Genomic DNA, 27,849 nt, shown 5'->3' on the forward strand with positions numbered 1-27,849 from the left:
TAGAAAGTAACAAGGAGGATGATACAAGTGGAGAAAATGTGAAGGATGAGTCCTAGCAACTGTAACAGCATTTATATCCTCTGCAGCCCCAGTCCATCCAACAAAGTCTGCAGGAGACACAATCCTACAGAGCTAGCAAAGCAAGTATGGTCAAAAACTTCTCAGGTACCATGTAACTGATCAAATTTAGTGCTTTTTTGCCCACCAAGTAATTTGCCCCTAATTAGTTTCCTGCTTTTTTCCTGCTCTAAGTTCTGAGCTGTAGAATTCCTGAAGTCCCAGCTAGCCTGGGACTGATCTGCTACTACTGGACACACAGTTCCAGAATAATCCTAAAAATGTTTCAGTGCCTGAAGTGTCAGCTGTGGTGGGAATTGGTTGAGGTTTTGGTTGATTTGTAGTGGATTTTCTTTTTTCTTTTTCTGATGAAGGGGCAAAACTCCAAATGACCTCATTAGAGCAGAAAACAGCAGAAAACCCTGAACAGAACATATTTTAGTGCTGCAAAACCCAGCAAATTTGTGTTTTGTGACACTACCTCAAAAATATTTGACTAGCTTTATAGAAGCCTATTTGAGAATTTGCTTAGTTCGCTAAGAAGCGTTGGAAGTGAAAAGTGTTATTTTTTGGAAGGTGTTTAGTAAGAAACACAGCTGAGAGATGAATGAAAGAAATGGGAGAGGAGCAGGTGTCTTGAGGTGTAATCAAGGAGAATTGTGGGAGCACTAGGGGCTGGCAAGGAGGGAAAGGAGTGATTAATGTGCTGTGGTGGCTTTCCTCATCCTCTGACCAGAGTATGGGTGAGTGTGGAACGAGTGTATGTGCTACCGTGAGATGATTTTCTGGGGCATTTTTGGCAGAGGAGCGATGGTGTGATGGCAGAGCTACCTGTCTGTTGAAATGCTTAAATGATACGGGATTCCCTCGCTGCTGGGACCTCAAGTCCGTTCTCCTGCGCCTTTTGAGCGTGTTCTCGAGGCGGAGCCCCGCGGAGCCCCCTTCTCGCCAACGAGACGCTCCCATCCTCCTGCCCGCATTACCCAGACCCTCCTCTCGCCGTGCAGGTGCGGCCGAGGCCTGCGGAGCCGAAATGTCCGAGCGGGCCTGCAAAAGCCTCCCGGCCGCGTGAGGTCACGGCGCACGGGAGAGCCTCGGGTCCCTCCCCCGCGCAGGCGGGGCCGGGGCGGCCGAGGCAGCACGCCCGGAGCGCCGCCCGTCCCTCCGCAGGCGGCGGCGGCGGCCCCGGCGGGTCGCGGTCGCTGTCGCTGTCCCTCGCTCGGCGCGTCGCCCCCCGCGGCAGCAGGGAGCCGGCGGCGCTCGGCCGGGCCGGGGGCCGCTGGCAGCGGCTCCGGGGCGGGGCGGCGAGGAGAGGAGGCGGGCTCCCCTTCCCCCGCCGCGGGCTCCTCGCCTCGGCCGCCCCGGCTGCGGCCCCTCCGGCGGGCGCACGGCCGGGCATGTCCGCGGCGCAGGTGTCGGAGCGGCGGGGCTGGGGGGCGGCCCAGGAGCCCCGGCAGCCCGAGCCCGGCTCGCCCCGCGGGGAGGAGGCGGCGGAGGAGGGCGGCCGGAGCAGGGAAGCCCCGGCGCCCAAGGAGAACGCGTGGACGCGGCGCAGAGCCCGGCGGGACAGCCCTTCCCCGCCCGCGGGGCCGGACGGGCGCCTCGCAGCGCAGGAACCAGGTGCGGGGCCGGGAGCGTGTGCGCGGCGCCTCCATGGCACGGGGGCGGGTTTGGTTTTGGGGTTTTTTTGGCGTTTTTAGGAAGGAAAAGCGCGTGTTCGCTGGCGGCCGCCGAGCCGGGCCCGTGCGCGGCGCGGCGCGGCCGGGTTTGACATACATGGGCACGGCAGGCAGCGCTCGGGGCGGGGGACGCGGCCGGGGACAGCAGCGCCGGGCTGGCCGCAGGTCCCGGGGCTTGCGAGCGGCCAGCCCGGGCCGGCGGTGACCTCCGGCCGGCCCCTGGCGCTCGCAGGGAGCGCTGCTCGCCCACTCGCCTCGTTCAGGCTCCTTCAGAAACGCCGCTTTGCCGCAGCTCCTTTTTGGCTGCTTGTGCAGCAAGGCCCTGGGAAGGATCCGTTAGCTGGGTTTGGTTTGCAGGATGGGGCTGCGGACGCTCTAAGCACTGGCCAGGGCAGACAGTGCGCTCGCTGGTGGGATTTGGTGTGTTTACATAGGGAGACGAGCCGCGGGATAATTTCCTGGCCTTAAATCACTACATGAAGATAAAGCTGCTTTATGGGCACCACGCTGACATGGCTTTACAAAGCTGGTCGTCAAGGACCTAACTTGAAATTGCCAGGCTTTGTGCTTAGGCTAGCAAAGAGTTCCTAGAAGTTTGGAGCTTCTTGGAGTATTGTTCTTGGCTGCAAGTAAACTGCTGACCTCAAAATAAATACTTCAACCAGCGCTTCCCGAGAACTTCAATCTCAGCGCTTGCTCCCGAGGGCACCTGACAAACCTTTTTTGTGATCTCACAGTCACTTTTATCCTTGAATTAAACACGTAGTTCCTTGACAAAGAGAAATATGTAATTTACAGTTTCAAGTATACAGGTCATACAAACGGAGACCACAAAATCTCTTACTTGGCTGAAGAGCAGAACTTTTGGCAACATTTATATACCCATCTTCATTATCTGCACTGTTTTGTTTAGGTGTACTGACGCTCTCCTAAGTACCTGTTTGTGCCCAGCTTCCAAAATCCAGCTGGCTGGGCAGAGGCTTGTGGTCTGCTTCATGCATGAAAGGGGACTTGTCACTCGTTTGCCTTGCTGTGGCAGCAATAGCAACAGTGCTGCATCAGAAGCAGTGGGAAAGCTGCTTTTGTTGTGTTAGCACCTTGAGTGCTTCACCTCGGTAAAGTTTGCTTTCCCAGCAAAGATAAAACACACAAATAGCTGTTGAAGGAAGGAGGAGGCAGCAAGCAGTGCACTGTGTGCATTGTCTGCTTCATTTTGTGATTTTGGAGAGCTTTATATTGTTTTTCTCCTGCAAGAAGTTGTGCCTGTCATTTATGGAATTAATAATTAAGCTGAGGAGTTGTACTAGAACATAATTTTCAGCGGCCAGGTGTGTAACTGAGCAAATAAGGGAGTCAGCGTTGCTGGCAGTGGTACTGGTGAAGAACACACACCAGGAGGGTATGTTTTGGTTTGGCCACCTCCAAAAGCACAGTGAGGAAGCCACCACCATTCCTACCCTTGTAAAAGGCAAAGCAGCTGATCCTTCCTGGCTGTTTGAAGGAAGAAATTGCCATGTGCCTCCACCCGCAACAAGGGATGTATTTTGAAGAAACTAATTGCACGTTGGCAAAGCAAAATCTGTCACACTAGGCCCTGATGAATGTTGTAGTATGGAAATTAGTCATGTGAAATAATAAGTGGATGAGCAGAAATACTCCTGGGATGGAATGTAGAAGTATCCGTAAAGAGGATAATAAAATGTACCAGGATCTCACATCAAAGCAGGGACTGGATCCTGCTAGACTTGTTGATCCTGGTGTAATTTGTTAAAAGTTTCCTGAGACGTGCACCTATGGTATGTTCAGTGATAGTTACAGACTTGAGAAAATTGGCTCCAGCCTGTCATCTTTGGACTTTCAATTTAGCATGGGATTGGTTTATGATAGAGGCAAACCTGCCTCTTGTTATGAAACAAGCTGTTAATGTCACCTGATCCTACCAAGAAAATGTAAAATTTTGGCTGAGGAATTTGGTCCAAGTGTTGTAACTAGAACTGATTATATTTTTGTCTCAGATACCTTAGTGGGTTTTAGTCATTGCAGTAAACCAAACACCCAATGCAAACATACCTGAGCTTTTCATCGTGTGTTTGTTACCACAGTTCAGTGTTTCTGACCAAGAGCTGCATTAAACTTTGCTTTTAAGCAGAATAACTTCAGAAGCTACTTTTACATTCTCATCTGCTCTTAACTTGTGAGGAAAGATCAGGTATAAAATTGCTCATGAAATTAATAGGCTTCTCTCTAGTCCAGGAAGAATTGTTTGCCTGAGAGAGTGGTTAAGCTTTGAAACACACAGCCCAGGGAGGTGTGGAGTGCCAGTCCCTGGAGGGGTTCAAGAAATCACTCAATGCCAGGGTTTAGTTGACAAGGTGGTGTTTGGTCAAAGGCTGGACTTGATGATCTTGGAGGTCTTTTCCATCCTTGGTGATTCCATGATTCCAATCCTGGTGATGGTGGTTGGATGGAGTGAGCTTCAACAGAGGCTGCCAAGTGATGAAAGGTGTTTCTGAGATGTCCTCCCTCCCCTTGTAGTGCCAAGCCAATGTATTGCAGTAAGTCCTCACTTCTTTAGTTGAAACTGTCAGTTTGCCATCCTCCACATAAAAAAAAAATCACCCAGGATCGAGTGGCTGAAATAATTTTATTTCAAAATTTTCCCACCTCTTCATCTGATGAAACCTTCTGTTTCATCAGCACTGTCCTTTTTGTGAGGTTGCAAAAAGGGAATCTGAATGACAAGTTCTCAAGTCTTCACGTGATTTGTATAGATGATGTGGGTCTCTAATGACTTTTTAGATGATTATTCAAAAGTTGTTAATGAAATTCATGAAAATATTCAGTGAAGCAAAATACTTGTGCTGCTGAAGTGGTTGAAGTGGGTTTGCCTATTAGTGTGTGCTTGAATGATATAGTTAATTGAAATAAGTGCACAGTTCATTCTTTTATTTTGTTCTTATTGTGTTTATTTTGGGGTATCAAAGAGTACATTTTATCTGTTTGATATTTTGGTAGCAGAACCATTTCTCTGTAGTGCTGTTGTGTAAATCAATTTGCTTTAGCCTGATAGTAAAACTGGCTATGAAGGTACAGTTTAATGAAGATACACTGTGTTGCTATCAACAGCAAACCTTAGATGAGTAAATTCATAAATTATCTGATTATCAAATCTTTTGGGTGTATTTAAGTCAGGTGTTCTCATTAGTTCTTATGAATTCATGGAGTGTTTTAATAGCAGTTTTAATAGCTGTCTAAAATTATTCAAAGCATTATTAGAAGTTTCAGCATTGACAATTTTTCCAACCCTAAAGGGATTAAAAATGTTATCAATGCAAAGCTGCTGCCTGTATTTTAGTTGTACATAACAGCATGTGTAATTTTGTATGGCTGGTTTTTGTCTGGGGTTTTTGTTTCTAAACTGGAGACCTGTTATGAAACTGAAACCCACCTCCTGTGCTATGGCATGTGCTACATTTAACCATGAAAACTTTGGTAGAAATCGAGTCACAGTAGTTTTCTATGAAGAAGCTAAGAAAAAAAAAAGGAACTGAGAAATTAAATTTAAAGAAAATAAATAGCATCATAGTGAATCAATCATGGATTGGGGATTTCCCCCCCTATTACTTGTTGTATTGAAAAATTGGTGGGTTTTGAGCATAAATAGGTTGAAGGATGCAGGTGTCATAACTCACTGCCTTGGTTAATTGTTCAAATATTGTGGAAATTGACAATATAATGTAGTTTTTGCTGTAAAATGCTAGAACTCCTGTAGGGCAGAATGTTAGAATAGTAATTAGGATTTTTTTTATTATTATTGTTTTGCAAAATCTCTGCTCTAATCCATGCTGTGGATTTTAATTAATTATATTCTCCAAGGGATAATTTTTGTTACATTTGCAATAATTCATCTGTTAAAACAATAGATATAAGCATAGCTTACCTTGTTTAAAAATGGAATATACTGTCTAGTTTCAAACTGAGCACTGAAAGAAAAATATTGTTCAAGTTCAACACACAGGCTCCAATTAAGTTTTGAAGAGCTGGGTGATTTTATCTGCTCCCTGAAGCACTTCTGGTATTTATGGGGTGCTGTCCCTTCACAAAAGGGAACACACGTGCAGTCCAAGTAAAAATAAAACCTGAGCATTGTCTAGAAAGCCTCACAGCATAAACAGTGTTTCTATCAAAAATTAGAATGCATTCCACCTATATTAATCAACTTTGCTTTTAGAAGAAATTGGCAGTATCATCTTCCCTTTCCTTCAGAAAAAATTACTTGTCCATCAGAAAAAATTACTTGCTGGCTATTTATTTGCAGAGCTTCAAACCATCCTTTCTGAAGTCCTGTTACTTGTGATCCTGTTGTCTTGTGACCCTATTGTGGTTGTGATCAGGGGTAGTTTGGTGAGAGATCTTACGTACAAACTTTGCTCCTCAGCCACCCAGTCTGCTTTTCCTTCTCTGTTGCTGTTGTCCCTGAGGATTGCTGCAGTTTTGGTGGTTCCAAAATTCATCTTTTTCATTTTTCAGACCTGTTGTTCCATTTATCTTGACGTGCTGCTCATGGCATGCTTGTACAGCCTTGTCTTTCTGCAGGGACTGCCTCCTGGTAGGATGTGGTCTGTTGGGAAACTTGGAAGAACCATAATAAAAGTGGCTCTGGAGGCTGATTTCTGTTTTCATCTGAATGCCATCTCTACTGGATGGAGTTCAGTGATTGAAAGATGATCATTGGCAATTAAAATTCATAATTTATTTCTTTCTCTCACACCCTCAAAACTCTGAAACCCAGCGAGTAAAATCATTGAAGAGCAGTGAATTCTTTCATCAGCACAGCACACCACTTATTAACAGATTCCTTGTATCATATCACAGAATAAACCATTTTAATGCAGTTGTGTTGGAATTAACAAGTGAAATAGTGAATTATTTGGACTAAAGATGCCATTTTGGGGTACCCAATGCTGCTATGGGATATTAAAACCAAGCCCCAGGGTGATGTTAAGCAGGGGGCTTTTATCTGAACATGTGTTTTGCCTGTGTCCAGATGCTTTTTCAGGTGTTTTGTGGCTGTTTATGACAACAGAACAGGTGTGAGCTGGGTAAAACCTTTCAGTGATCTCATGTTATGTTCTTTTACTCTCCCACCCTCCTTCTTGTTTTTCCTTCCCCTTTATCTTTCCTTTCATGCTTCACACTGAAGTCCAGCTCCCACGTGATAAGCCCCAGAAAGCTGGCCAGGAAGGACCTGTTGGTAAATTTGGTTTTCAGCATGGCTTTTTTGGGAGAGCAAGGAACTTTGTGGAGGTGGGGAAGCACAGAGTGAGATGAGATCTCAAGTTCCAAAAGGGCATTATCCACCAGGCACTGCATTGCCCAATATTTTCTTTTTGTTTAGCTTGCAAATGCATCTTCCAAGTCTTGGATTACTCCATTCAGATAAGAGAGATTCCTTCAAACGAGTTGGGTCTCATTCTGCTCCATTCAGATAGCTTTTGCTGCCACCTGGAATAAATTATATCCCATGACTAAGAGAGTGCAGCAACAATGAGCCTTGCACTTCTGGGTGCCTCACTACGCCCTGCTGACACACAGAGCAGCAGTTCTGGCAGAGCAGTCCTTCAGCAGCAATTGAAGTAAAAGTGCTGTCAGGTGGAAAAAGGGCTTCAGTCAGGTAATTGGACAGGGATGTGTGTTTACAGCCACGCTGTGGCCACTCAGTTTACCTGCATGGCTAATTGGCAGCTCTCCTGGAGAGAATTACAAATTTGTTTGCTGCTCCACCCCTGCAGTTGTTTGTCTTGTTTTGTAAAAGGGTAATTAGTTTACTACTGAGTGGCAAGTGAAAATTAGGGTTACATGGTCACTGTGTGTTTCTTAAAGCTCTCAGTCTGAAGTTAATTGAGATGTGTGTTTTGTCTTTGTTTTAAAAAGCAGATCTGTAGGAGAGGCAAAAACCTGCTGGCAAATGGTGGTCAGGATTCACTGGATTCGTGTCTGGTGAGATGTCCAAGTTGTAGGAAGCACATCCATGAAATTCTTCATTGATATGGCAATAAATGATATTAAAATTGAGGCTGGAATGTGGAGTAAGCATTAGTTTGTGCTTGTAACGTTCACTGTGTATTCCAGGAAGCAGACAGAGAGGCTTTCCAGAGTCACTGGGGCACAAGGGTGGGGTTCCCAGTGTGGAGCCCTGATAAGGGAGATTAGTCACTGGATGTGAAAGAGATAAGGGCTGAGGAGGTGATGTTATCCCCGTATAAAATAATCCACTTGTGATTTCACACACGTTCAGCGTTTCAAGCTTGTCTTGCAATAAAACACCGAATGGGAGGTTTCAAGGAATGCCTGTGACTCCCATCTCTGTGGGAAGACATGCACTGGGAGAGCATTGAAGAAATTAAGAGATGGTTTCCTCTTGCTCAGGAGACCAGATGGGATCATTATTATAATGTTTAGGCTTTAACAAAGTAGTATTTTTCTCTTTGCATATTTTCCTTTGGTGTTTGTTTGTTTTGTTTTGTTTTTACTTTGGCTTGATTTTGAGCTATATGGCTAAACTTTATTTGGCATCTGAGTAATTACTTGGAAAATTACTAGGAATTTGGGAATATATCATTGTTTTCATGGTTTTTCCCCCTTGCTTGGATAATTATATATTTCATTAGTTCTGCCCTATAAATATAGCTTTTAATAGGAGGGCTTATTAAATGTGTATCAGGGATTTTCCTAGCCACTTGTTAGGTTAAAATACCAGCATTTTGACATAGCCTTGAACTTCTTAGTTGAAAAAAATAGTAGAAAATTTGTAGAAAAAATGCTTAACTACAGAGTAAGGCAGCATCTTGTACACCTGGTTTGCAAGAGGATTTGCCCTTATTATGAATGGGAGTTTTCAGTGTCATGTACTATGAGTGACTTTATTCACTAAAAAAAAGGTTCATTGACTTTGATATCAAGCCCTCAGAAACACTTTGGTGTAGTATGATAGAGCATGGCAGAGTTGTTAACACACACCTGCCTTACTCATTTAAAGTGCAGATTAATTCTTCACCTGAAAATGTTTTTCTTCCTTTTCAGAGCTACAAAATTCCACTAAAGTGATAAAAGCAGGAAAACCCAGGACAAGAAAAAGCAGCAAGGTTTGTATTTTTGCCTGTATGATAAATAGCTGATACTGCTCCAATAAAAAGATAGAAGGTATTTTGGAGCTCCAACCAGAAGTGTTATGTTATGCCTTGGTAATAGAAAATTTTGAAAACAGAGAGAAATAAAAAAAAAAAAAAAGGAAATTAAAATAATTAAAATTAGGAGAGTTGCTAAATTGGTGTATGGATGAAGGATAAAGAAAGGCATTATTGTTTAAACAATCAGTGGGATTGCATAAAAATGTGAAGGGGCTGCAAAGAAACAGGATCCCTTGAGCACAAAGGATGCTAGGTTGGTTTTGGAAATCCCCTTTGCATCTTATGTGATGAGTGTCCTTTATGTGCATAAACTTACCATTACAACAGGAGACACCCAATCCTTTTATTGAAACATTAAATTCCTAAAATTTTGTACAGCCACCCCTTTTAGGCTGGTAAATAGCTGTCAAGTTTTTCCAAAAACTGAAAGCCTTGAGCAGTAGACACCTTTTAATCACACATGTGTAGGACAACATTTAATCTGACAATTGTCTGATGTGAGCTCAAAACTCTTTCAAAAGTTGTGTGTTTGTTTTCTGTTGTATTACTTGTTTTTTTAAAAATTGCTACTTTTGACAGCTGTGCTCCAGGGGTTAGTCTGGCTCTCTGAGCCATGACTGACATCTTTCCTGTGTTAAAAAGGGCTGTGCCAAGGAAGGAATAGAAACTGTTTGTCACTTTTTCAGGCTGATGATTTGGGCGATATCACAAGCTGGCCGACCCCGAGCGAAATAGCAAGCAATGAAGTAAGTGTCCTTTGTAATCCTCAGGATTATTATTAATTTTTTTTAAACCATATTGGCTTATCTGTTTCATACTGTCCCCCCCAGGATGTGCTTTGGGTGTTGTAGGGTTTCAGTAGAAGTTTTGTCAGTAATTCAGGATACTGGTGTGTGCTAACTGTCTGCACTGTACTGGAATTTGTTAGTGGTGTGCCACAGACATGTGCATTAAATAGTGCCTTATTTTTTAACTCCACTGTTAAAAAAGTTTCATTTACCTTTTCTGCTGTTTTCATCTGTTTATGCACAGATGAAAAGGCCTTAGGAGTTGTGAACATGCTGCCCTCCCTTGTGGCTCAGAGTGCTTAGTGCCCATTGTCTGAACACAATTTAGTTATTCTTAGTTATCTTATTCCTCTGATATATTTTTCTTCTTCTGGCTTTTAAGCTAACATCTGTTCTGTCAAATTATCCTCCTTTCTCTTTATCTCAAGTGATAAGTGCATAATGTATTTTAGACCTCTCTGATGCTATTTAAAACAAGAAGAGAGCACAGATTATTGCAAATGGTGAGGTGCCATTTCACGGTGCTGTAGCTCTGCAGCAGCATCCCTGTGGTGCTTTTACTGTGTTCTTGGACAGGAAAACCACAACATCTGGGTTCAACCACATGCATTTTATAGCTGAAAGGGTCCAAACTCATGTAGTGTCTGTAAAACAAAATAACATTCAGTTTGTGGTTAAACTTAGTTTATTTGTCCAGGGAAAGGCTTTGTGTTCAATTTAATTAGAGCACAGTACTGCAGTATCTACTGTATGTATTCCAGCAGGTTCAAAGCTGTCTCCACAACATAGTAAAATTCTTTCTCTTTAGCAGAAATGTCTGCAAAACTTCCCATGTTGCAGGTAAAAATTTATATCTGATCATAGAATAGTTTGGGTTGGAAGGGACCTTTAAAGGTCTTTAGTCCAGCCCCCCAGCCCAAGTGGAAGGGGCATCTTCCACTTGATCAAGTGAGCTTCATCCAGCATGGCCTTGAATGTTTCCCAGGATGTCCCAGGGACATCCAGCCACCTCTCTGGGCAACCTGTGCCAATGTTTCACCACTCTCATTGTGACAAATTTCTTCCTATACCTTGTCTGAAACTCTTTTATTTTAAAGCCATTCCCCCTTGTCCTATTGCTGCAGGCCCTGCTAAAAAATCTGTCCCCATTTTGTGATCCCCATTTAAGCATTAAAGGTCTCCCTGAAGCCTTCTTTTCTCCAGGCTGAGCAATCCCAGCTCTCAGCTTGTCTTCATGGGAGAGGAGTTTCAGCTCTCTCACCATCCTTGGCCTCTCCTGGACTCTCTCCAGCAGGTCCATATTTTCCTGTTGGGGACCCCAGAGCTGGAGGCAGCACTGCAGGTGGGGTCTCACCAGAGTGGGGCAAAATCCCCTTCCTCCCTCCCAGGATTCTCTGAGCCCAGCTTTTTAAAGATAATAACTCTGAGCAGTAGATCCTAGTGAGAATATTTCTTTCTTTCTTCCCTATAAAATAAACTTTCATGTCTGAAGTCATGATTGTTGTGCTCGCTTCTGTACAAACCAAAAACTTTCTTAATCTAAAAATTCATTTTATGCTCTTGCCATGTTAGCAGAAAATAAAACTTTATAAAGGGACATTACAAAACAAGACAATTCTTAAAGTTCACCCTGCTGAAGAGGCTGAGAACAGGTAATAAAAAAAGAATTTTAATAGCTGAAGGAAATGTGCAGCTCCTGCTATCAGCAGCTGTACTGCCAGAAATAATTACCTGTGTCTCTTACAGTGTAAGACTGGAAGTCATAGTAAGAAGCCAACAAATAGAAGAGAAAAGGAGGAGAAATCTGATCAAAAAAGCAATAATGGAATCAAGGACAATCCTGAGGCAAAGCCAGATGGTCCAGCAGATAACACTAGTGAAGATGAAGCTCAAACTAATAACCAAAGAAAAAAAGGTGAGTTTAGGCACTGTGTATAATGCAATAAGGCACTGTTGATACAGCTGCATTGATTCCAGTTGAGTGACTCAATAAAACTTCTCATCATGTGCATTTGCTGGGTGAATACAGAATATATTGGGGTCTGCATGGAAGCCTCAGCCAGGCTGCCTCCCTCAGGGTTTGGAGCCTTCTGTTCAGTCAGATTTCTGGGGGAAAAGCAGCTCACGCTCTGCTGATGGTCCTTGGAGCTCTGAGGATTTCTGGAAGATTTTATCATGGCTGTACAAGCCGTTTCTGTCTCTGATATCTTTGTTTCCCTCGATAGGTAGCACTGTGTTAATTTAACTTAAAATATATATATATGTGTGTGTGTGTGTGTTACTGCATATACACCAGCACTTCCATTTTCATGCTCTATTAGCTGGATCATTTGAAAACAAAACCAGATTATTTGCTTCCTTTTGATCCAATCTCTTACACTCAGATTGGGAAGCAAATCTCCTTTGGTCAGGAGATTGGAATAGGCTGGAGGAACAGCAGAAAGAGTTTCAAGATCAGCTGCTTTTTTGTCTTGCTTCCCTGCTGATGTTTTTCCAGATCCTAAAGACCTTTGCTGTTCAGATTTATTAATCTTTCTATATACATAGATATATTAAAAAAATCTATACTGCTCTAAATTTTTTCAGTCTAAGTGGAAATCTAAAGCAAAGCATTCCACAGGTAAAACATGTTTTTCTTTTCCCCCCACCCAGTGCAGAGAAGACATTTTATGTACTTGCTTATATTTCTTATCCACAAAAGAATGGACCTCACAATACCAATCAGTATTGTAGTTAAATACATTGTTAATGGATACTTTAGGCCAGCCTGCAAATAAAACAAAATACAGCTTTGCTAGTGGAACAAAATAAAGCTTTGATGCATGTGAATGAACTTTGAATATCTTGAAGTGAAAGTACAGTACCACAGCAAAATTCTCAGGAAAATTTGTATGATTTGTAATTGAAGTCTTTATTGTGGTGGTTAATTTTATATGTTTTGTTTTAATCTCAAAGTTTCATATACAGGTTGTGAAATTATATAGCAAGGAATTGACTGTCTGTATTTAACACTGACATAGTTGTAAATTCTTGACCATGGAGCATCTGAAAAGCCATTAAATAAAATGTTTGCCTTTATTTCTTATAATTGAAGCTTAGGTGAGGTTTCATTTCAATTTCAGAAATTCTTGTTTACTGCATTTATTATTTAGTCATTGTAATATCTTAAAATTTCCATGTTAAGCTTCTCCCGCTTTTTAAAATTCGAAATTTAACTGTTGCTAGCTTTACAAGGAAAATTCTATGGAGTCTTTTCAGGAGCTGAAACCTCAAGTATTAGTACAATAAAGAGTAATATATTAACTTTTCAAGGTAACAAGCAGAAATGGGTGCCGCTGCACTTGGACGATGTGAGGTCAGACAGTCAAGACAGAGCAGGCTCTCGAACGAGCTCCAGATTTGTGCTGGAAACAAACAAGTTAATACCTCATAACAACAGAAGGAATGAGGCAAGAAGTAAGTGCTTCTCACTCTCTGGGTCTTGCTGTTGGTGGCAAATAAAGTGTAATATCACATGAGCTGGCAGTTGGTGTCAAAACTTAGGTAAAACCTGGTGTTTGTATTTGCCAGTGACCAGCAGGAATAGAATTATTGTATTATATTCCTCTTCATGGCGCCCTATACCATCTCATCCCACAATTTTACAATGCAGAAAGTTTGGAAAAAAGCCTCAGAAGGTGTCTGCTCAGTCCTGCTCTGCTGCTATTCCCACAGCTTGTTGCTACCAGAGCAGCTGCTTGTGGAGCTACACTTTGAACTCTGCTTTGGCAGTTCTGCTGATGTTGTTTTTTCCTTTGAGCTGGACCGAGTCCCTCAGCTCCCTGACCTATTTCTCAGCACAGCTATGCAAAAAGCTGTACCAACACCACAACTGGTGCTGCTTCTGGTCCTCAGGTGCTGGGAACACAGCTGGTGAGGTGGCAGAAATCGTAGGCTGAGTGGAAGTTTGTTGGTCTAAGTTTAAAAATTGCAGTATACGTTCCCAGTTTGAATGTTTGCTCATTATAATGAGTTCTGGATGTTACTGATATGGAATTTATGAAGTAATTTTAGGAACGTGGATCTGGGTGTCTGAAGGATGGATGGGGTGGGGGGAGGATTTTTACCAGTGTTCAGTACTTCCTTCAGCAATTTTTTATTAGGATGGTCATATGACTGAAAGCCACACACATACAGATTATATTCTCTGTAATATTATTACAGATTATATTCTCTGTAAATTCAGAGCCTTATTTGACAGGGTTGAGTGTATGAGCATACATGTGTAGGGTTCACTAAGAGTCGTTGCTAAAACAAGATTTTTATTACAATTTTTACTGCATATCTCTAGTCAGTCCTTTGTTAAATTTAGCAGCTCTCACTTTGATCCAGTAGGGTTACCCAGAGAAGCTGTGGATGCCCCATCCCTGGAAGTGTTCAAGGGCAGGCTGAATGAAGCTCTGAGCAGCCTGGTCTAGTGGAAGGTGTCCCTGCCCATGGCAGCGGTGACTGGAACCAGTTGTTCTTTAAGAGTCCTTCCAACCCAAGCCATTCTGCAATTCTGAGATTCCCATCTCATTCCAGTAGTGGTGGGAGTTGTCCACCGGAGGAGACTGGGCTGTTGTGATCATTCCTTCCATCCCTGAGCTGCTCATGGGTACTGTGACCTCTGAGCTGGCACCAGGGTGTCCACCTGTGGAGACCCAGGGCACTGGGAATATTTCTCTGTCTGCTCTGGGATGACCTGACCCCCAGGGAAGCACTGACTTTGACCCTCATTCACAGAGAAAGTTTCCCAGACTTCAAGATAGACTAAAATCCACAAAAGTGTGAAATAGATTATAGAGAGCAGTGTAAATGTATGACTTGGTGAGAAATTTAGGTTTGGGGATTTTTAGTGGGTTGTGGATGGAGGGCACAGGGTGTCACCCTGGGTTTCTTCTTCATGCTTCTTCTTCCTTCTTCTTCATGGGTTTGGGTGGCATTTTGTAATTGGGCAGAAAAGTTGGCATTGGGGACCCTGGGGGGATCAGTTATTGGGTTTAAAGGGAAAATAATCTGGGTGTCAGTTCTTAATTGGATAGTTTAGTCTTAAAAGCCCTTGTAACAAGAGATTGTTGGCCATTTTGTGCCTTCTAATGAAAAGCGGCTGAACTCGTGGTTGTGAGACTGTTTTACTGATAAGAAATAATAAGTCTGAACATGAAATATTGTCTCAAGTGCCTTCAATCCAAACCCCAAAAATCCAACAACTGCTGCCCTGGCATCCAGCTGCTTCAGAAGCATTTGGCCTTTGCCTGTCCATCCATTACCTCCCTGCTGCTGAGCCCTCCTGCCTGCCTCACCCTCTGGCAGGGCTGGCACACCTTTCCTGCTCCTCTCCTGCAGCTTCTGAGGTTTCAGAATTTCTGAAACCTCAGCGTGGCAGAGGCTGTGTGTTGCCTGGGCTCAGACTGAGAACTCTGGTGCCATGAAGGACCATGGCTGGCGTGGACTTGGAGCCACCAGGATGTTTCATTGTGACTGCAGGTATTTATTTTGTGTTTTCTTGTTCTCCTGAAGGTTGGCGCCGCGACAGAGACAAGAGGGAGGACCATGACGAGGTGTGCAGCGTGAGGAGCGAGGGCGGCAGCGTCCGAGGCTTCTCCAGAGGCAGAGGAAGGGGCAGGAGCAGAGGAAGAGGACGAGGCAGAGGAAACCCCAGCAGTATGCTAATCCAACAGATAGCTGGCAAAAACTTTCAAAACTGTGGTTCTAATGTTGTTTTCGTTTTCTGATGTTGTTATTCTATGTTCTCTTTTGTGTTGAAGTGAACTTTGACTATTCAGTTGGTTACCAAGAGCTGTATGGTGAAGGAATTGACCAAGTGTTTCAGCCTGAGCTTAACCCTGGTGTGATTTATTACTATGGTGACGGAACAGGAGTGCAGATGTATTCTGTGGATGAAGCACTGCTCAAGGAATATATCAAACACCAGATGTAAGTAGATTGCTTAATGTATAAATATTTTTGATAAAAGTACTCATTTCAAACAGTGTTGAATCCTTACTATCCATGTCAAATTGAAGATTAAGACACTTTGGGTTAACTTTGACCATTACTAGTGTCAGCTCGAATTTATTCACTGGTGGGTGGAAAATCTTGAGTAATGGGGAGGAGTTTTAAGGAAGCTATTTCTACATCTTGTGCTGTAGTCTGGCTCTAACTTGTATAACTGCTTGATTTATGGTACACAGCCCTCTTTATGTTGTCATGTAATTGAGATATGGATGTCTCTGAGCTTGTGCTTTTGAGTACTGTTGGTCTGTTTGCCTGTAAAGCTCTTCTTGGGTGATGTTTCCCCCTATTTGCTCTCAATTTCACTTTGAGAAGTCTCGTTAGTTTGATGTTTTCAGTGTGTTTCACCTGAAACATGTAACTGAGAGAGAGAGAGAAGTTTTGCAATGATACTTGATTTTTCAATAATCTGAAATGTTTACTTTCTCGTGTATACCATTAGGCAATGAGAAACCATCTGGAAGACTGATTATCACCAGGAGACAAGTCTAAAGGGGCCTGGAAAGCACTAGTTCATTTTAAAGAGACAGTTTCCACCACTGGCAGATATTTCATCCTCTGTACTTGCATTTCTCTGCAATGCCTCTGTGGTGGTTTTTGATTGCCCTCGTGTTCCGTACAGCAACTTGCTTATTTTATTCTCGCTTCTTTTGTTACAGTTGACGCAAAAAGGAAGAGAAAAAGCCTCTTTAAAGGGCAGAAAGTATCTGACATGTGGCTATCAACTTCAAAACTTCTATTGCAGTCTTTTTTTGCTCTTGCTGCCAGGCCCTTATGAGACCTGACAGTGGACATGTACCCCCATGTCAGGATATTCGGCCTTCACTGTCCTCAGACAAGTGGGGGAGGATCACAGCCACTCCACTGTTGGCCAGATTTCTGGGCATGCAGTGTAGAATCCAGACCTGCTAAGGTAGGACATGATGATGTCCCCTCTGCTGAGAAAAATGTCAGTTACAGCACTGGTCACATCTGACTTTGGGTATATTGGTATTCCCTTTTGGCACCGAGAGGTTGGCAGGTGTTGGCAGAAGATTTGGCATGGCTGGGTAACCACGGCCAGTGGTTGCTTGCCTGGTGTGAACTCCTAAGGCTTTTGGTTATGGAGTTTGCTTTCCATGAGAGGGAGATTCCTGAGCAGGTTTAGACCAGAACTTCACTAGTTTTATTCTCCCTAGACAAAAAACAAAGAAGTGTTTTTTATTTATTTCCTTCTTTTATCACATTAATAATGATGGGAAACAGACTTTATTCTTCAGTTACCTGTTATTAGCCTCTAAATTGGGGTGGCTTTGCCTGCTTTTCATAATTTAGTTATAAAATATGAAAGTGACTATGCCAAAGAAGGAAATATATACAGAATAAAGGTACACAAAATCATTATGTCTCAGAGTTCCTACTGGAGTCCAAGATAAATCAGGATATATTAAAGAAGTGAGATTGAATCCTAGTGGATGAATAAATTTTAAAAGTTTACCTGCATAATAGAGGAAAAATATTAGACACTGTCCAACTGAGTTGATGTGTGATTACAGGAAGAAACACATTGCTATCAAGCAATCTGTGCTTGTCCCAAGAACCAACTCCATGTACAAGAGAGTAATGTTTGGATTGCATACAAAAATATCTTCTATGTTTTTAACCACAGGCTGAAGTTGTCAGCCTGAAAAGTTTCAATGCTTAGCAGCTCCTCATTCTGCAACATGCAGCAGAATTCCATTTAAAAAGTCTTCTTGCTTTAGAAAATAAACAAATCAAAGTTCAAACATCAATTCAAGAATAAGGAAAGGGACTCTGAGGAAAGGGAAGAAGAGAAAAGCTGGAGGGGGTGTGTGTGTTTAGGTTTGTCCCTCTACTTGGAGCAAACTTGTACATTGTCTTCATTTATCATTAATGGTCTTTCACATTCCTTTTTCTAGAGTGATGGACATCAAGTGAGGCAGTTTGAGTCAAGTTCAGTCATTGTCCATTTCTGCTTGTGGAATTTTTAACTAGGTGAATCGTTACAGGATTTTACCTTTACTGTATGATTGTAAAGGTAACACTAGTAAAATGTTGGTTTATGGCATTTGTGCTTGCTTATCTTCTAGACTGGGAGGGGAAAAATAACGTAGCAGCTCAGAACAGTAGACAGGATATTCTTGAAAGAAGCTATCTCTTTGTGCCCAGTTGCTTCACTGATCATACTTGGCTCTGATTAAGAGCTTAATTCTCCAAAAGCCTTGTTCTCTTCTCTGTTTGCTTTGATTTAATAGCAGTGTTTCCATTTGTCCTGTCTTGTCCAGCATTGAGACTTTCAGTTCATTCTGTCTTGGAGCTGAGTGTTGGTCAGAGCACAGTGCTGCTACTGCCAAGGTCTCAGGGTCCATCCCTGCATGGGCCATTCACTTGGGAGTCGGACTCGAGGATCCGTGTGGGTCCTTCCAGCTCAGAATATTCTGTGTGTGATCTGTGTGTTTCATAGAGCCAGCTTTTCCTTCAAATTTCTTCAGCTACAAAAAAATTAGAGAAAGAAATGATATCAAGGTGCTGCTTGGGTCAGTGATGGCATCAGAGTGCCCTGCTCTTGGAGACTTTTTGGCCTTGATCCCAGCTTCAGTGGGGAGACTTGTTGTTTTATTCTTTTTTGAAAGTAGAATGATCTTTATTTACATTTGCATGTGCAACTTTTTTCCTCAGCATTTTAATACCCTCTCATTTTCTTTTGTGTGCTGCCTCTATTTTTGTCATACAATTTGAACTGCTTTCCATTAAGTCTTTCCCTACCTGTGTTTTTCTGAATGTGATGAGGAGTTAATCTTCTTTGGATGTACTGTGCAAAATCATGCTATGTTGTGTAAGCTCTATGAAAGGCCTAGATCTCAGCTGTAATGTCAGTTGAGGAGGTTTTCCATTCTTTTCCATAGGACCTTTTCTCATTCCCTTGCTCTGTGTGACAGATGATGATTTGAATTCTTTACTTTTTGTCTTCACTAAGTATAAAACATCTTGACACCCGGATTATTTCCTAGAGCGGCTTCATTGTTGAAAATTTGTCTTTCTGGTGTTTGTCCCTTGTCTCTGTGGTATTACCAGAGTCCTGGAATGTCCTTGTCCTTCAACATCATCCATTCTTTAAGGCTTTTTTCCTCCATGAACTTGTGCCTTTTTTTGGTACAGTTTCATGCCAAATACTACATGACTGGTTTTGTTTTCTCATCTTCCCACAAGCATGCTTGATGGTTCAGGGTATCCATCTGTGCCTCAGCACTCAGGATACTTAAGCCTTCCAATGCACTGGAAACTGGGACAATAAAAGATTGTTCAGTTCAGGATGAACTGGTACTGCTGTGTGGGACATGAGTTATGCTCTGACTGTGAGCAGTGCTTGTCCTTCATCTCTCTGGGGGCCAAGACAGTGTTGTTCCCTTCTGTCCATGTAAGTAATGAGAGAGGGGGTGGGTGAAGGAAAACTGGAGAGTAGTTTTTGGTTGTACAAATGTCACAAGGCTTGGATTTTTATCCCTCTGTGCTGTACTGAGTCATAAATCTGTCTTAACCTTGCTGCTCTCTGGGTCTTCTGCTGAAAAATGATTTTGTTGATGTCAAAATACTCTGCTTTTTTTTAATGGAAGCCTTTAACAAGGACTCTAGGTTGCTGCTTTAGGGTTTTCTTTGACCATAGAGTAAGCTCAGGTTTGTGTGTTTCATTCTGCAGTGAGTATTATTTCAGCACAGAAAATTTGGAGAGGGATTTCTTCCTGAGGAGGAAGATGGACCAACAAGGATTTTTGCCTGTGTCACTGATCGCCAGTTTCCGTCGGATGCAAGCTCTGACCACGAATGCTGCACTCATTTTGGAGGTAAAATCATTCAGAAGGATGTGTTTGAAAAGTTCCTTGGTTAATTCTGTGCTGCCATAGCTTCAGAGCTATGAAGTTAAGAAAAATTTCTGTTTGTAATGATAAGGATTCTATAAAGAGGCTCTAAGTGGCCAAGTTGGTGTTTGGTTTTTTTCCTTTTTTGATAGTTTTTAATGTTATAACATGCTTGTCACACAGGCCCTGAAGGACAGTACAGAAGTTGAAACTGTGGATCAGAAGCTAAGAAAAAGGGTTGATCCAGAAAAGTGGCCAATTCCAGGTCCTCCTCCATGCAACCTGCCTCCAACTGACTTTTCTCAGCTCATCAATTGTCCAGAATTCATACCAGGCCAAACTTTTGGCTCTCATACTGGTAAAGGATTTATTTTACAGAAACATAAGTTTAGGGCTGTCTGTCTAGCTTAGGAAATTTGCCTCATGATACTGATTTCATAATAGAAGTTGTACTTTTGGTAATGGTTTATTCAGCTGCTCTGCCTGCCAGCCTTGCACTTGCCAAGTCACATGGCTGATGTGAAGTAGATAAAAATGTCTCTTGTGTGTTATGGCTGTGACCATTCTCCAGGATATAGAATGGTGGGCCACAGTCCTACAGTGGAATTAGTAATAGTAATCTTAAACTAGTCCTAAAATCTGCTTCATTTTTGTGGAAGTTCACTCTTTATTTGGGGCATCCTTGTTTTGGATGGGAAACCCATTCACATTTTTAATAGGGAGATGCATTTGTTTGCTGACAACCCTTGGCAAGGGAATCTTTTCCTAAAATGTTGGCTGAAATTAAATGGGAAGAATGAAGATGGAGTTAGGCACCCATCCACAGAGTTAGAGAATGACACAGAGAAAACAAGATCCTAATGATCCTAATGATGCTGCTCTTTTTTTTCTCCTCAACAACATGTAATGTCTCACAGGCTATGAAGAAACTTTCCATGGAAATAAATTCTTAGAATTGATTTGGTTCTGAAATGCTGAGTGAACTGTGAAAAGCTGTCTCTTAAAAATGAAAAATTCTTTGATCAATGTTGTGTTTATCCAGAGAGGTAGAAAAATGGTAGCTGTGGGTAAAAGAAAGACCAGTGAAACAATTGAAAAACGAACAAAATAGAACCAAAGCAATCCACAACAGGAACTGAACTACTGTTTTCTACTGCTAGAGTCTGCACCAAGTTCTCCAAGAGTGGGCAGCCCTCTGAGTCCAAAGGAAAACACTGAATCAAGTAATTTTCAGACAATGTCTAAAGGACTGTCTACAAGTTTGCCTGATTTGGACTCTGAGCCTTGGATAGAAGTGAAGAAGAGGCATCGTGCATCCACTGTCAAGCTAAAGGTAAAATCCAAAACCTTTATGTTATGTTTAAATAAACAAATGCAAAACCAACTTTGAGGTTACACTATAAACCAAGGTTTAAACATCTTAACATATGTGATGCTTGAGGATGCAATAAAGTTTGGAAAATCATTATCCAATTCAAATATAAAACCTTTTCCAACTTAGGAAACTGTTCCTGTACCTGATCAAACACCAGATCATCACCAACCACCCCAACCTCAGGAGGAACAAGAACAGGAAGAACTTGAATTTTTGTTTGATGAAGAGATGGAACAAAATCAGTGTCGGAAAAATAAATTTACTGATTGGTCAGATAGTGATTCTGATTATGAAATTGATGATCAGGATGTAAACAAGATTTTAATTGTAACACAGACACCACCATTTGTGAAAAAACATCCTTGTGGAGACCGTGCTGGCAACCGTGTATGCCGTGCAAAAATTACATCAGAACTGGCTAAAGTCATTAATGATGGCTTGTACTACTATGAACAGGATTTGTGGATGGATCAGAGTGAAAATGATGCCATGATGAAGGTAATTCTCTTCAATTTTTGACTAGAAAACCATGCCTGTCCAAACAGTTTCCAAATTAACTTCAGCCTTCTGCTGTGTAGTGGTAAAATGCTACAGCAAAGTGCCAGTAATTTGCAGGTCTGCTGAATTGTCTTTACAGTTGAAAGCAAACCCAAGTTTTGCCAGACTTGCAAAAAACCAGACTTGACCAAAACCACTGAATGAATATTTTTTTGTAACGTTTTGGAGATGGTTCAAGTTTTCCAATGTTTTCTTGTTCTGTGAGTTTATTTCATAACAACTGCAAACCCTTACCCAGAGGGGAAGGGCGTATCTGTCAGAGATGAGATGATGAGGAGTCATTTTAAAATAGTTTTATGTTAAGGTTCTGTTGGCCTTGTAGTTTGTTAGAACAATAGTTAGAATGAAATTGCCTAAACACTGAGTGGTGAGGGAAAGGGGCTTCATCTGTGCACCAAGAGGGGCAAGCAGCTGCATGGACAAATGGAGCATGTCTGCACAAAAGCAAGATGAGAAAGGTGGAAAAGGTTGTTGAGAATAAGAGCAAGAAATAAAGGTAGAATTTTGAGTACTGATTAGAATGGACCAAGAAAACCAGCAAACATGAAGAGGGCAGTGAAAAATAGCAAACTGCTAGGAGAATATTTCCTTTTTTGTTGTTGGTACGGACTTGACAATGATTTGATGAGATTTTTCATGCCCAGCATGCACATGCCTCACCTGAGACAGGTGTGTGGGTACTTGTGTATCAGTTCTGGCTTATTTTCTCTTCATGAAATGCATCTGTCTCTCAGGATGGTATCTGTTGCCCTGCTTTGCATTTACAATTTGCTTTCTCTAATTCAGCAAGAGATTGAGAACTTTAAGAAGCTGAACCTCATTAATAAGGATGAATTTGTTAGTCTTGCACCAGAAACTGATGATCCAACCCAAGAAGTTCCTCCAAGACCTCCAGGGTTACAGAAAGGTAAGTATGAAAGTATTTGTTTTTCAGAACCTCTGTAATAAAGAGCAACTCTGTAGGAGTTTTGTCTCTTTCTGCCTGTGCAGTATTTTAATTTTGGTTCAGTCAGCAGTCTGAGGGGGCTTTTTCTTTGCTAATTTTTCAAATTGCCAACTGTTCATGGGTAGTGTGGCTTCAGTTGAATGACAAGAAGCTGGTGCTTGTTCTGCTTTGTTGTCACTCTCCACCAGCACCAGGTGCTCTTTGTTTGACTTGGAATTTACAACGTGTAAAGTTAAACCGAAGCTGTGAAACATTTTATAGAAACCAGCATTTTTTATGGGATACAGGGATGGAAGGAAATGAGATTAGAAGAATTTACTACTTGTGTCATACAATTACTGAGCAGTCACAACATCTAAATCTTCTCTCTGGTGGTATTTCTGATCCAGTGATACTATTAACATTTACTGGGTTACATGCTAATAGCATCTGTAAAGTAGCTCAGTAAAACCACCTCACTTTCTCCTTGCTGCCTCCATATTTAGCAGAGGAGCTGGCCTGTAATTTCCCAAGTGCTGAAGCACTTCCCACAGCAGGAATGGCTCGATCACTGCCAACAGCAGTCCCAGATTCCCCCCGTTTCCACCCTGGCTTCATCCCACGAACACCTCGCACCCCAAGGCTCCAGGATCCCAACAAAACACCCAGGTTCTACCCTGTGGTTAAAGAAGCAAGATCCTTTGATGTAAAGGTAAATGGAAAAACATATTTAAAAATAAAACCAAAACAGCAAAAGCCTATAAAACTCATGTTCATGTGTGCATTTAACAAGAATTAAAAGGCAAAAAGTTAAATGCTTGTACTCCTGTTGCTTAACTCCAAAATATTTATCATATTCACTTATTTATTTCTATTAAATGCTTTTTGAGTCTTCTTCCTTGAAAGTCCTTACTGAAAGAAGTGTAGTGCTTAAGACTTTTGATTAGTTACATAAGACTAATCTTCAGGTTATGAAACTGTGGTCTTGTGACTTTGTAACTTGTTAGATAACAGAATAGAAAACGATTAGATCTCTGTTTTAAAGGGAGACAATGAGTGGAGTCCAAGTAGGGAAATAAATCCTTCATTTACTTTCTTAGGCTCCAAGAAAAAGAAAAACTCGCCACAGTACAAATCCTCCCTTGGAATGCCATGTTGGTTGGGTGATGGATTCCAGAGACCACAGGCCAAGAGCTTCCTCTGTGAGGTAAATGCTGTTGCTGTTACTCAAAATTTATTTGCAGGTAGTTCTCACTACTAATGGAGAAGCAGGCTATAACAGGCAATTTATCAATACAATAGAAGCAAGAAAAGAATGATCAAGAAAGACAAAAATATGGAATACAGAGCTGTGTGGAAACAAGCTAGGCAGATTGGTGTTCACAGTGTTGTCTGATCCACGACACAGCAGCAGTAATGTTACTTGAGGCACTGACGTTCACTTCAGCGGTCATTTAAAATCAAGCAGGACAGTAATGTTTAATTATTGTCCAAAGCTGTTTTATTTTTGACATATTGGCCCAAAATCTGATCTTCCTGAGGTGCACCCAAACCCAGGTGCACTGCAGCAGTCCCCAGGTGACTGTACTTCAGCTCTTGTGTGGGTCAGGGTGGGTGAGAACTGACTCTGCAGAAAAGCTCTGTTTACAGGGCACAAACATGTTGGGTTTTTTCTCCAGCAGTTCCAATGCCTCACCTTCAGAAGGAGCTCCACTGGCAGGTTATGGCTGTACTCCAAATTCTCTTCCCAAATTCCAGCACCCATCTCACGAACTGTTAAAGGAAAATGGCTTTACTCAGCAGGTGTACCACAAATACCGGCGGAGGTGTTTAACAGGTAAGCTGCTCCATGCACTTCCTAAAACTTCTAGAAGCTTCCAGGTGTTGTCTAAAACCAGTCTTCTTCCCATTGTTCCTCATCCTTAATTTTTCTTGGGAAAGGCAAGGAAAATTTATTTGGTGCCTCTGTTTTAGGAACCCTGCTTTCCATTTAACTTTACATTCCCTGACAAAAAAATCACCCTCAAATCTGAAGTTACCAGAAAATCTGGTGTGTTTTTTTTACTAAAGACAAGACACTTGAAAATATTCTGGTGAAAAATTAAAATAGTGGTTTTCTTCTTCCCTTTCCTTTTTTCTTCCAGAGAGGAAACGGTTGGGAATTGGCCAGTCCCAAGAAATGAACACACTTTTTCGTTTCTGGTCCTTTTTTTTGAGAGATCACTTCAACAAGAAAATGTATGAAGAATTCAAACAGCTTGCTCTAGAAGATGCAAAAGAACACTACAGGTATTCTTTCCTGAGGCCTTACCATTCCTTTCAATGACTGTGAGGTTTACATACATCTGCAGTGAACATTTCAGTACTGCATCTGACTTTTTGTAAATCTTTAACATAGCAGTGTGTATAAGTTATTTTAATAGCAAAAATCAGTATATAATTGTGCTGTGCAGATGAATAGCTGACTGTGCAGCATTTCCTGACCTGTAATCAGTTCTGAATTCTACAAAATCCTGTAACTTGTTGACCATGACGAGTCAGTTTTGTACTAACACTCCTCAGATTCTTCCTTCTGTAGGTGAAGACGTTCTTAAACCTCATTTTACTTGTTCAAACTGGTTCTTGCCTTACAAAAATACCAGAAAAACAACCAAAAAGGAAATTGTCACTCCCCTTTAGTTCTTGGACAGAATTCCCTTCCCTCCACCCAGTCCCCCACCTCTGTTTCTCTGAGCCAAAGAGACAAGGTGGATTTTTGTACCTCTCTGTTCTGTTCCAGGTACGGCTTGGAATGCTTGTTCAGATTTTACAGCTATGGCCTGGAAAAGAAATTCAGGAAAGAAATATTCGAGGATTTCCAACAAGAAACAAAGAGGGACTATGAAGCTGGTAATTATCACAGGCCTGTCACTGCTCACACCCTGGCAACATTAGTTGTAGATAATCCCAGTTCCTTGGGCACTGACCTGTTAACTAACCAAGAACAGCTTTTATTCATATTCTTTTTATCTTCAGTTCTCTTAAAAATATAGTTACCAGTGAATAATTAAGTTTATAATTAAATTTGACCTTTGTAAAGCAGTAAAATTATCTTTTTCTGTTACTAGGTCAGCTGTATGGACTGGAAAAATTTTGGGCTTACCTAAAATACTCTCAGCACAAGACTCCAGCTGTTGACCCTAAACTGCAAGAATACCTGAGTAAATTTAAGAGATTGGAGGACTTCAGGGTGGATGTAAGTTTCAATGCCTATTTTACATAATATTTGGTATACTAATATTTTCACTGCAAGGTAATCTGAGAGCAGTGCTTGATTTCATGAAATGGCAGCCTGATAAATTTGAAGAGCCTGATCCTTTCAGCCCTACAAGTCTGTGGGGAGGCAAAAAATACCTGGCTTTATGGCAAAACACCTAACAGGCTGCCCATGTTTGTTTTCAGCCTCCTCTTGGTGAAGAATCTGGCAGGAGGAGAACAGGTGAGGATTCAGGACACCACAGACATCAGCCCAACTCTTCTAAAACCCTTCCCACCACCAAACCCGCTGCCTGTCAGTCCAGGGCACTGGGAAGTGTTTCCTCTGGGAATGCTGTGCAAGCCACAAAATCTATAGAAAGTGATGTACCAGAAAAATAAGACTTTGGATGAGCTTGTGCCCTCGAGAATCAACTTTGGCATCACTCCCCTAATCTGGAGATCTTCAAGGCGAGGCAGTCTCTACTGCGTGATTAAAAATGTATGGGAAGACAAAGGATGGGATGCTCTTTTTTACAGGATATAGTTCCAAAACACTTGCCCTAGGAGAGTTGCTCTTGGTTATGGGATCATTGGAAGGATGCTAGGGAAGATTCTTTGGCTTCAGTATTGCTTTCCTCAAGCTTTTGTTTACAAAGAACTGCATTCCTTGCATATGCAAAAAATACTTCGAGGGATGCCTTACATTTCAGCTCAGATTTCTTAAAAAAAAGGTATGATGTATACCCATGTTATTTACTGTGCTTTCCTTACCCATATTTCCCTGTTATTTGTATTTTACCAAAGCAAAAAAAAGATTACATTATATGTAGAATATTAAATGGAAAGGAAGGATCTATGTGACAGGTTTGCTTTCAAGGCTAACTATAAAAAGTATGTTTTTCTGCAGAAGCACATTGGAGAACATGCAGCTGTATATGAAACTGCATTTCTGGATTCTATTTAAAGATAGAGTTTCTATTTTTTTCAGGGTCTCCATAGTTAGTATTTTATTAAGTATGGAGTTTGAGTGGACATAACTGGGATAGTTTTGCAGGTATTTCCTTCAGTGCTGGTTCTTTAATAAGTCAAGCGACAGAAAAGTACAGGGGAAAATTGAGCTTTTGATTTCGTAGTGTCTTAAATTAACATTCAGTATCTACAGTTTGTGCAGATTGTTAAAATAGCCAACTATTCATACTCTGGGCTTGAGAGGTGTCTTCACTTGAATTCTCTTATGATTATGAAGTCTAGCAGGAGAGGCATAATTTTGAATTTTATTTTTTCTCCATACTTCGAGTAATAATTAGTTTGGAGGGAAAGGAAGTATTCCTTGTAAATTTTAATTTTCATTTGCTTTGTTTTGCAATATCTGAATGAAGTTCTGCTTAAATTGTGCTCGCTAAGCCTAAGTGATTTCAAACAGGTCTAAAGACAATTTCACTGAATGTAAGTTACTCAAATACAAATCCATTTTTGTAGCTGAAAGAGGGGGATGTTTATAACCTATCATGTCTTATTGACTTCACTACTTTGTTTTTAAAGACTCAAGAAGAACCAAGTGACTAACTTCTCTTCTGGAGTAGGTGAGAGGAATTCCAGCTTTTGGTTAGTTAACTGCAGAATTACTTCAGTTAATTAAAAAAAAAGTTACAAAGTGATGTCTAGCACAGATGCCTTAAACTGACTGCACAGCCATAGATGGAGCTTTAAACTAACAGCTCTCAGAGGTTATAATGAATCTGTTAATTTTTCAATCGTTGTGCTGTGAATCTCACTGAAACAAATGATGGATGTTTGCATTGAAAGGAGTGGATGGTAGCGGTGACTTTCCCCACAGTTTCTACCATTTCAGCACAAAATCCAGCCTTTTGTCAGTGGCCTGTTCTAAATGAATTTAAATGAACACATACCAAGATTTGAAGTAAATATCCTATAAATATGCTGAAGTGACACATCTCAATCCTGTGTTGATCCATGCCTTTTGCTACCCATGAAAATGCGAATGTAAATTTGGATTGAAATTGTATATACGAGTAATAAATTTAAGATATTTCAATTTTTCATTGGAAAATGTGCAGATTAAGCTTTTAGTGTGTGTAATTTTGTGATATCTTGAAAAAATTTTATAAAAACAACAAAAAACCCAA

At 41.5% G+C, this 27,849-nt stretch overlaps 1 protein-coding gene across 7 annotated transcripts; it reads left to right on the top strand.

Annotated features, from left to right (window-relative positions):
- The first annotated feature begins 781 nt into the window (after window positions 1-781).
- Window positions 782-27,849, top strand: LARP1B (La ribonucleoprotein 1B). 7 transcript variants are annotated; one of them, XM_077176758.1, is made up of 19 exons: window positions 782-800; window positions 8,820-8,881; window positions 9,613-9,672; window positions 11,461-11,629; window positions 13,027-13,170; window positions 15,256-15,399; window positions 15,504-15,672; window positions 19,448-19,592; window positions 19,791-19,965; window positions 20,768-20,940; window positions 21,109-21,480; window positions 22,327-22,447; window positions 22,972-23,177; window positions 23,566-23,672; window positions 24,145-24,302; window positions 24,610-24,754; window positions 25,245-25,354; window positions 25,573-25,700; window positions 25,907-27,849. In XM_077176758.1, exons 1-19 carry the CDS (start codon window positions 797-799, stop codon window positions 26,099-26,101), a joined length of 2,787 nt encoding a protein of 928 aa, XP_077032873.1. In that variant the 5' UTR covers window positions 782-796; the 3' UTR covers window positions 26,102-27,849. The 7 variants fall into 7 exon arrangements, with proteins under 7 accessions (XP_077032873.1, XP_054488478.2, XP_054488482.2 ...); XM_054632503.2 differs by lacking the exon at window positions 782-800 and adding an exon at window positions 978-1,677; XM_054632501.2 differs by lacking the exon at window positions 782-800 and adding an exon at window positions 1,239-1,677 and having other exon boundaries at window positions 24,148-24,302.

This window comes from Agelaius phoeniceus, chromosome 4 (genome assembly GCF_051311805.1).
Source record: "Agelaius phoeniceus isolate bAgePho1 chromosome 4, bAgePho1.hap1, whole genome shotgun sequence".
In the NCBI taxonomy this organism is placed as follows: Eukaryota; Metazoa; Chordata; class Aves; order Passeriformes; family Icteridae; genus Agelaius; species Agelaius phoeniceus.

What these genes read in the sequence shown, in the direction of transcription:
- LARP1B (XM_054632503.2), top strand. Translation starts at nt 1,455, where the DNA reads ATGTCCGCGGCGCAGGTGTCGGAGCGGCGGGGCTGGGGGGCGGCCCAG. An exon ending in CCGGCGGAGGTGTTTAACAG is followed by an intron (nt 24,303 to 24,609) that starts GTAAGCTGCTCC and finishes TTTTTCTTCCAG; the next exon opens with AGAGGAAACGGTTGGGAATT. An exon ending in GATGCAAAAGAACACTACAG is followed by an intron (nt 24,755 to 25,244) that starts GTATTCTTTCCT and finishes GTTCTGTTCCAG; the next exon opens with GTACGGCTTGGAATGCTTGT.